The sequence below is a fragment of the Pecten maximus genome, chromosome 6 (genome assembly GCF_902652985.1).
Source record: "Pecten maximus chromosome 6, xPecMax1.1, whole genome shotgun sequence".
NCBI lineage: Eukaryota > Metazoa > Mollusca > Bivalvia > Pectinida > Pectinidae > Pecten > Pecten maximus.
The window spans coordinates 39,381,270-39,391,728 of NC_047020.1; the positions used below are offsets into that span (position 1 = coordinate 39,381,270).

General features: G+C 34.9%; 1 protein-coding gene across 1 annotated transcript; it reads right to left on the bottom strand.

Moving 5' to 3' along the window:
* Nucleotides 1-3,757: 3,757 nt before the first annotated feature.
* LOC117330025 lies at nt 3,758-5,625 on the bottom strand. The gene is made up of 2 exons (XM_033888244.1): nt 5,473-5,625; nt 3,758-4,468 (listed from the first exon to the last, which is right to left on the bottom strand). Exons 1-2 carry the CDS (start codon nt 5,585-5,587, stop codon nt 4,248-4,250), a joined length of 336 nt encoding a protein of 111 aa, XP_033744135.1. The 5' UTR covers nt 5,588-5,625; the 3' UTR covers nt 3,758-4,247.
* Nucleotides 5,626-10,459: the final 4,834 nt, after the last annotated feature.

Sequence of the window (10,459 nt, forward strand, 5' to 3'; positions counted from 1 at the left end):
TGTATTGTCATTAGTAATAGTGATATCTACAATTAGTGCTTTGTATTTAGAAAACATTTTCTAGTTTGATCTATTTATTATCTATATATTTCAATCTTGTATTGTCATTATTAATAGTGATATCTACAATTAGTGCTTTGTATTTAGAAAACATTTTCTAGTTTGATCTATTTATTATCTATATATTTCAATCTTGTATTGTCATTATTAATAGTGATATCTACAATTAGTGCTTTGTATTTAGAAAACATTTTCTAGTTTGATCTATTTATTATCTATATATTTCAATCTTGTATTGTCATTATTAATAGTCAACTATACAGTTAGGAAGAGTGCTTAGAAAATATGATTTTTTATATATATTTAATGGTATAATATTGTCATTTCATTATCATTAGTAAAATTATCTATATAATAGTACTTTGAATTTAGAAAACTACATGTATATCAGATTCATATACCTGAGTTGACCCTATTTTTTTTGTACCTGAGTTGGTATTCCATATTGAAACAGACTATAACCAAACTTCAAAGACCTTCCTACACAAACACCTTCCTTTGTCTTTACCAGAGTTGGTGTTCGGGGAATGAGCCCCTTAGATACGACACTACCATAACTGGGGAATGTCTCGGAAACGATTTTTGGAAATCTGTACATGTATTATTTTTTTTTAAATCGCAATTAGATGCTTTTTAACTTGCACTGTCAGCTTTAAATATCAATGCATGTCGTATGACAATGATTTAAAGATGAGAAGATGGATCAAAAGCGATATTTTCCATAAATAGTAAGTTGAAAAGTCACTCATTTAATATTAAGACACAATGTTCTGTGTTTGATACATATATAAATAGTATATTAGGATTTGCAAGTGAAATATGGGGGCATCATAAAGCACCAGACGTAGAAAAAGTACATACCATCTTTTGTAAAAGTTTACTTGGAGTTAATAAATCTACATGTAATGATTTTCTGTATTTGGAGTTGGGCAGATTCCCATCAGGAAACTAAAAAAATTTAAGTATTGGCTTAAACTGAAAAGTACTTCAAATTGTATATTAAAAGCATGTTTGGAACAGAGAATTGAGTCGAATGATGAATGGATAATTAACATTGTAAATGAACTTGATAAAGTAGGACTTTCTTATCTCTGGCATGATACTGCAACTGATTGTTATACTTATAGTGTTATAGAAAATAGAATTAAGGATGTGTATCAGCAAGAAATCATTAATAGAATTAAAGCTACATCACGAGGTGTAGTATATAAACATTTAGTCGATATATTTTGTTTACAATTTTATCTAAGTAAGCCCATTGATAGTATTTATAAAAAGTGTCTAGCTAAATTAAGACTTTCGTCACATAATTTAAATATAGAGTATGGCAGAAAACATAATGTTCCTAGGGCTAACAGATTGTGCGATTGTTGTAATTTAGAGGAAATTGAAGACGAGTATCATTTTTTACTACAATGTCCATTTTACTCTGATCTTCGTCAACAATATATTAAAAATTATTTTTACAGAAAGCCAAGTGTTTTCAAATTAGTCAAATTATTAAGTGTGAATAATGTAAAAGAACTAAATAAAACTGGTAAATTTATCCATTTAGCTTTTAGAAAAAGGGCAGAAAAGGTTAACAGTTAAATATCATTTTGTTAAACTAATGAGATGTATAAGCTTACAATATCATTTTGAACACTCTCCGACCATGTAACTGTTTTATTGTATATCTATGCATTACCATGTTGTTATTTTCACTTATGGGCCGATAGGTCCTTGGAATAAATTGAACTTGAACTTGGATCGTGATAGCTGACGATGCATCGCTTTTGGAACGGTACTAGTCTGTATATTTTAGAGTGGTGTGCAGGGGGCAATCTGATTGGTCGACACCTTTATAAACAATACTAACCATAATTGTCGACCAATCAAGTCTCCTTCCGTCCCACAGTCGATGCCTCGTAGATCTTCATGTGTTACACCTTATTGGTACAGAATGAGTAGGGTCAAATATTTTCTTCTTTAACCAAGAAGCAGACGCCTTTGGATGAATACAATGTAAAAATAAGGTGATATTTGTTGACAATACCTGCAGAACACAAGGGACAACATCCTTTCATGTATTTCACGTATTTGATGTACGTAATCATTACATTTTAGGTCTTTCATTTAATCTAAGTAAATATTCTTCAATTTGGAAATTAGACTAAAATTTTCATGTAGATGACATATCTACAGCATTAAATCATTTCTGAATTAATTGGTCCTGAAGTCTTTGTTTTTCACCAAATTCTAGATTATCTTTACTTAATCAACATGATTCTTGTAGATTCCACACGAAGTTAAAACCAGCCTTCGGCCTCGTGCTATAGAACATCGGTTGATTACCAGTACCCCGTGTCCTTTCTCAGCCAAACCAAGCCTAACATCACCTGGGCTAATTCACGCCATGCTCATAAGAGTAACCTCCCCTTGTTAACACAACACCAAGGAAAAAATAATGATTTCTTGTGGGAGTTATCTCCCTTTTAATCGAAGTCTAATTTCTTTTCACGGCACTAGACAAACAGGAAATATAAACAAGTTTTGGTTTATTTTGTTTAACGTCCTATTAACAGTCAGGGTACATCATTTGTTCAGTCACATCACCAACCATTGATCATGTATCAAAGTAATTTCATCACATTACAGCAAATCACAACACATTAGATCATCATCTTCAGTTTCATCATCATCACATGATTAAACAATTACAACATATTCAATCTAAGGGGCATTCCTTTTTTTTTTTTAAATAAATTGTATGTCGCCAAAATGAAATTAAATGGAAATTTGAATTTCGTCCAAATAGTAAAAGTTATAATCTTTAAACTACATGTAGTATGGCAGTTTTACTCTCAATGAAAACTTCCAGTATTAAATATTAGAAATTCTCAATTCGACCCGAAGTATAACTAATTACCGCAAAGACAGACGGTATTTTTTGTACGAAACGTATTTTTTTCTGTACATTTCAGCGTTACTTTCATTACTGGTAGGTACAAAAACTCATGTAACCTTCATTCGGGCATAGATTTTACCAATAGAAATTTCTGATGTCCGAACGAAGGATTGCCCCTTTAATATATCGATTCTTAAAAGTAATTCAACGTTTAAATGCTTACAGAGACAAATAACACTTTTCATGAGTTTCTATTTGAAAGGATTTATGGATTGGTTGTATTTTAGCGAATCTTTTGTGATATTCACAGATAATCACAAGATATTTTTTACGATGACGCTATAACTACAGTCCAACTTTTCGCGGAATCATTGGTCTCATGATATGAAAGTGTGTGACCTTATTTCATTATTATATCATATATTACCATGATGTCATCATTACTAAAACAAAGAATACATTTTACAACAAATACGAAACAGACTGTAGAAATGATATATTTTACAACAATTACGAAACAGACTGTAAAAACGATATATTTTACAACAATTACGAAACAGCATGTAAGAATGATATATTTCACAACAATTACGAAACAGACTGTAAAAATGATATATTTCACAACAATTACGAAAGAGACTGTAAAAATGATATATTTTACGAAACAGACTGTTAAAATGATATATTTTACAACTATTACGAAAGAGACTGTACAAATGATATATTTTACAACAATTACGAAACAGACTGTAAAAATGATATATTTTACGAAACAGACTGTTAAAATGATATATTTTACAACTATTACAAAACAGCATATAACAATATATATATATATTAAAACTATCTTTGTACAATTGAAAACACTTGTTGATTTTACTACAATTGTTAAAGACATTATATTATTTTATATGAATGAGTCTTTAAGATAGGACGATGAAACGAATGTGGAACGGAAGTAGCCTATCTGTCCTAGAACTATCTTAAAACGGTCAGTCTTATTGGTTTATTGGTCGACACATAGTTAGTACATGTATATTGTTTACAGAGTTGTCGACCAATCAAATTGTCCGTTGCGCTTCCGCTCCACAGTCGATGCATCGTCCAGATGCAGACAATGGAGGTCTGGATCAATTGACACGAAGTTTTTATGTTTAATAAAATTTTTTATGATTTTAGTCTAGGTTTTTTAAAAACAGTGTGCTTAATTCGTCTGTCTGTGATTGGAAAACAGTACAATATATCTTTTGACTATAATTCACTTTTGAAGTCGTTTATACTAAACATTATTAAGACTTGGTTACGTGCTAAAGACGCTAATTTCACAAAGGAACTTGTGTAAGTCTACGTCACAGTCCACAGCATCCCATTGCCACGTTCCGGACCCGTTCACCGTCAGACAGAGGCCCGGACTGACTGTCGCCACCATATTGGTAAAACCCGTGGACATGAGAGCACCGGTGGTCCAAATCCAGTTACCGTTTTGTTTGTACCCGCCAATGTGGTATACATTAAAAGCGTCTAAAAGACAAAGACAATTACACATTGGATATGAAAACATACAAAATAACAAAAAAACTTTCATACACTGATAACGTTCTTTGCTTAAATGTTAACATTTACTTCGCAAATGTCTTTGAATAGATATATCAACGAGCTGTGACATTCAAATAAATTCCATTGATTATATGACCATTATGACGTCAGTTTATGTCGATAATTGACAATTAAAAATTCATAATCATATGTTTGCTTCAAAAGCTAGTGTGTAATAACATATATTGTTACTTGATCTTATGTGAATGTAAACAAAGTATTTTTGACTATTTCCCAGAAAAATTGCTAGAATGTCGACCGGCGTGAACCTCCAAACTCGCCCAAGCATTCAAATGAATATAATATGATGGTGTTGCGAGCAAACCTACACCTGTTTTCCTCGGACTGCGGCCTCGGATTACAGTTCGTCGGGTTGTTCCCAACAGTCCAGAGAAATAGTTTTGACTGTTGACTAACCGTGTGTTCCTTTATCGGGTTCGTACCAGTTGTACCGGTACGAATATGCTGTTCTCGTAATGGAACGCGAAGCACCAGCAGAACCGATCGTTTTTCAAAGGTACCACTTAGATCCAAGATGGCGGAACTGTGATTATCTAAATGTCACGCAACCTGTACTTTTTGTTAAAAACGACATGGAAACTCTTCATTTAGGATGAAATCTTATTAATCATATAACTTCAATGTTTGACAGAACTGTTCAGATATAGTTTTCATCTGTTGCCTCTTTAGAGGAAATTGATCTGTTTTCATGCTTGAAGCGAGCGATGGCTGCCATCTTGGGAACTCACTTGAGATTCAATTGCATTCCATTATACAATATCGCACTTATTAAGTACAACTTGTACGAAATCGATAAAGGATCACATGGTATTAGTCAGGCATGAAACAACTTTAAACTACAAAATAGTTAAGGAAGATTATCCAGTGATAAAATAGGGCACATCTTCTGTTGACATTAATATACTCACTCATTATACTCTTAAAATAGTTGAGTCGGGCTTCTGTTGAGAAGTGGAAAAGAAGTCCGCCATCTTTCTGACACTGTTCGTGAGCCGCTATCCATGTCGCTGGGGTATTGTACATCTGAATACAGTAGCCGAGGTAATTTATATAGTTACTTGGACACGTGACTGAAAAATAACAACACCATTGGTCAATATTATGATATTAATGTAATCAACAACCGATATTCTTATATATGCTGAAATTATATCGGAGGTAAACATGCAAGTACTTAAAAATGATAGACCAATAACAATATTAAGCGGATTCTTGATCTAGAATCCACGAAATCCTCTGAAAATCCCTGACCGATCTAATTCATCGAGGACGATAAAAGGTTCTCCAATCCCATAATGCAGTGCGAAAGTTAATGTTGTGATGTAAACAGACATTGGAGAACGAAAACGTACTTGTAGGAAAACAATCTGCCACAGAGAAAGATAATAAATATTTGGGAGGAAAGACAAATTTCGGGAATGCAATCAAGCAAGAAAAGGAGAGACCTTGACCTTGAAGTCGTACGTACTTGGTACAGGTCGGTGAAGGTCTATTTTTGTGTACGCTATGCCCTTTCAAATATAGCTTTCTTATATATGTATGAGGGCTGATTGATATGTTGTGAGCCTCATACTGAAGGATTTGAATTTTGCCTGACATATTGTATTATTATCATTGATTGCCTGTCCCTTTTGGAGATAATCTATCAGCGAGGCCATAACCTTTCCAGCTGATGGAACATTCTTTGCCTTCTTTGGCGGGGGAGAGCCAGGGTGCTTCCTATGTTTCGATTGTTGTTTGGCCTCTCGAGCAAAAAGGTGGACCCATGTTTCATCCATAGTGACAAATCTCTGAAGAAAGTTGGCAGGATCTTCCTCAAAAAGTTTAAGATTAGCACTCGATAATGTGCGCCTGGTGTGCTTCTAATCAACTGTCAGAATTCTTGGTACCCATCGGGCCCAAAGCTTTCTCATTGCAAGATCCTCGGTCAGAATGGAATATACTCTTCCCAGTGAAATGCCAACTCTACTGGTTATATATCTTTCTGTGACTCGTCTGTCAGTCATAACAGTCTCATGGATTGTGTTGGCCATTTCTGGGGTTGCAACATTGACAGGCCATCCAGGACGGGGGCATCCTCAAGGCTCTGTCGGCCGCGCTTGAATTCCGCCACGCACTTTTCACTGTAGAAGTCAGGTCGAGATGTTGAGATCCCCCTATCTCACCCAAAAAGGAGTGAAAGATTCTATTATTCTCTCACCCTGGACAGGGATATCCGCAGTTTTACCGGGATGTGATTTTCTTATCTAAGCTACACGTGCTCTTTGAACGTGCTCTTATTCTCGATAGGGTGACTTCACTATGTCCTGATCCGGAACGTTTGAATACTAAATATCAATATTATTCACAAAAGAAATTAAGATAAGTATTAATTATCAGAGTTAGCGGAGTGTTTGGTGTCCTTTTTGACAAGCTAATCGGAAATATATTTTGTATGAAATCAATATCGTAAGGTGTAAAGCGTCTGCTGCAGCCTTATCACAACTGTCATCCGCCGTCCACGTGTTGTTGTTTACATACGTTTGGATTTGGCTCACACTTCGATTGGAAAACAGGGTAAGAGAAAAATAATTATTCACCCCTTTTAGGGATGAGATAGGGGGATCTCAACCCTCGGAGGGAGATTGTTCAGTTCCCAAACACTCAACAAGCCTTGTGTTTGGGAATTTAACAATCTCCCTCATCGGTTTGAAATCCCCCTATCTCATCCCAAAAGGGGTGAAAGATTCTTTTTATATCACCTTAGGGAAAAGGCAAGCTACACGGGCTCTTTGCACGTCCTCAACAATTGTATGGCTTCGCGGCAACAATTTACAATGACGTTACGCCAACATTGTGTTGCATCGATGTAACGGCAATATTAGACCCCTAACTAAAAAATCCCCCTGGGGTTTAGATTCCCATGTTTCATCCCAAAGTGGGTGAACGATTCTAAAAATCTCAGTCGCTCGTCGTTGCCGCTGGGTTTGAGTACAAATCACCCTTCCAGTACTAGATTCATAGTTATTGTTTAATGTTGTTAAGTCGCTTTACAATGAGCAGCCCCTGTACACCGAAAGAAATTGTTTTGCGGTTTCAGTCTTTTGACTAATCATCAAGTACTGTATCCATGCTACTTATCAGAGAAGTAGGCTAGACTGGCCCAATGCCTCTAGAATAATATCATTCGGGGCTGATGGCCATTCTAAGAATGGGCCTGTTGTTAAAAATGGTTTCCTTCCGGTAATGAACAACCCTGCATTTGGCCTCCTGTCGTCAAAGGTCGAAGCACGCGGCGATGTTTAATTATGAATTGATGAAGTGGTTCGATATTACTTGATGTTCTCTAAATCCGGATTTTTGTAATAACCTTTGGAAGGTTGATTCTACTATTATAGTCTTAAACATGCTTGGTTAGTTGCCCAAACATGAATGTGTATTGTGATTTACGTCTGTTTAATGATCTTCCTTGGCCTTCATAAAATTCATAACTACAGATTCCTAATGATAATGAGCATCCGATCTCTACAGATTCGTCCTTGAACGGACCTGAAATCGTTGTCGGCGAGTTTGGTAGTTAAATGCAATGTACTGTGATCATTCGTAGCTGGGTACCAACCTCCGAATCTCACAGATCAACAGAATATTATTTTGTGGCTTTGCTAGAAAACATGCGAATTCATGGTGTTTTTTTTAATAAGCACTGATATGGGACAGAAAAATTATGTTCTAAGTACATGTCATAGTTTCTCGCTACTGCCAAAGACTATCATTTTAGTGGTTTTGGCATTTGAAGCATTCTAAGGTAGCGGTCAGGGGACCTTTTGACTTTCAGAGTACATACAAAGAGGTAGATGAAGAAATATGATGTGGTGACGAAGACAACGACGACGACGATGACGGTGATGATGATGATGATGATGATGATGATGATGATGATTGTATATAGTGTTTATGTACAGTATTGAGGCATTTTTTTTATACAAGTTACATACTTATTGCTTTTGCCAACCTACAAAACAATGTGAGCTTCCTCTCGTATCTAAAGTGGACATAATTAATTGCATCCCATCTCCTCATTGTATACCTGACTTCCGGTCGAATAAGCGATTGTTATTAGGACGTTGTTGCATATTTTATTCTTTAGTGTTACATGTATTTAAATACATTTCTATACTGTGGATACCATTTTATGCCTTTTTGTGGGAAGCAGTGCATATATGTTGTCGGCGATGAAGTTTGTTTGTTTGTTTGGTTTATCGCCACGTGAAAAACCAGTGTCATTTTGAGGCGGGGACGTCCCTGTAGTAGTTGGTGACCACCTCACTGAACAACATACAGCAGGCCCGTCCGTTACCATCCAGAGCAACTAAGGTAAAGTGTTTTGCCAAAGGACATAACCACGACAGCACAGACCGGCCGTTCCCCAGCTTCCTGAGAATCAAAACCCGACACGGTTGAAGCACCTTTAAGCTACATACATTGTAAACTTGGTCCAGCCGCCAAATTACCTATAAGTCTGGTTAATGCCTGGCTGAATATCCAGTTCCATAAAATATAATTGAATGTATTGATTTGCGACATCATATTCACCTTGTTCCTTATCATATATACCTTTGCTCATACGCTGGTTGTTTGTGCTTATGTTTAACGGAAATAATACTGTCCAGCTTTGCGCTTGACTACTTACCTATGAGGACTTCAAAAATGACGAAAATGACACCGATAGGAGACAAAACAAGGTTCACGTTAAATTTACATTGATGCAGTATCATTTTTGTCAGAATAATAAGTTTGGCCTCCCTGACATCAAATAGTTACAGACTGCCCTTATCACGATTAATCGATAGTGACTTATTGTCCCTACTTCCGGTATAACCGAGCCTTGGTCGCAAACTCTCCTAAAGTTTGGTATGCTTTCATATTGAAACCTTCGGAATGCTGAAACCTTTCACCCTTCAACGGGTTTTAAATATTTTTATTTTGAGTATCGAACTGGTTATCATGGCTTATGACGAGTTATCCGAGATACAACAAAAAAAGCTTAATTCATTAAAATATTTATCCACAACGGGTAAGCAAAATGGGACGAGAACAACAGGTGGAAGGTCAGTTTTCGATTTAGACAAATATTATCTGGTAGTATGACTATGTCTATTGTATTATCACTATGTCAGTAGACAAAGGTTTGACCTTTGACCTCAGCAACAATGGCTGTAGGTAGTTATATCACATCATGGTGACGATAAATTCGTGTCTAGTACAAAGGAATGCTACTAAAACAAAATGGTGAAATGTATTTCAATTTTATAATTCTTCTAAAACAAAATATGAAAAGTATTTCGATTTTATCATTCTACTAAAACAAAATATGAAATGAAGTTCGATTTTATAATTCTACTAAAACAAAATGATGAAATGTATTTCAATTTTATAATTCTACTAAATCAAAATGATGAAATGTATTTCAATTTTATAACTCTACTAAAACAAAATTATGAAATGTATTTCAATTTTATAACTCTACTAAAACAAAATGAAGAATTTCGAGTTATTATCTCGAAATTTCGAGTTATTAAGTAGAAATTTCGAGTTATTATCTCGAAATTTCGAGTTATTAAGTAGAAATTTCGAGTTATTATCTCGAAATTTCGAGTTATTAAGTAGAAATTTCGAGTTATTATCTCGAAATTTCGAGTTAGTAAGTCGAAATTTCGAGTTATTGTCTCGAAATTTCGAGTTATTATCTTGAAATTTCGAGTTAGTAAGTCGAAATTTCGAGTTATTAACATGAAAAAATGAATTTAATTTTTTTGCTTCATGGTCCTAATGCTCTTCCGTAAAAACAGTATAATGGAAGGCTATACAATTTCATAACGCTTCTAAAGCAAATTGAAAAACTGTAAAACAATTTTT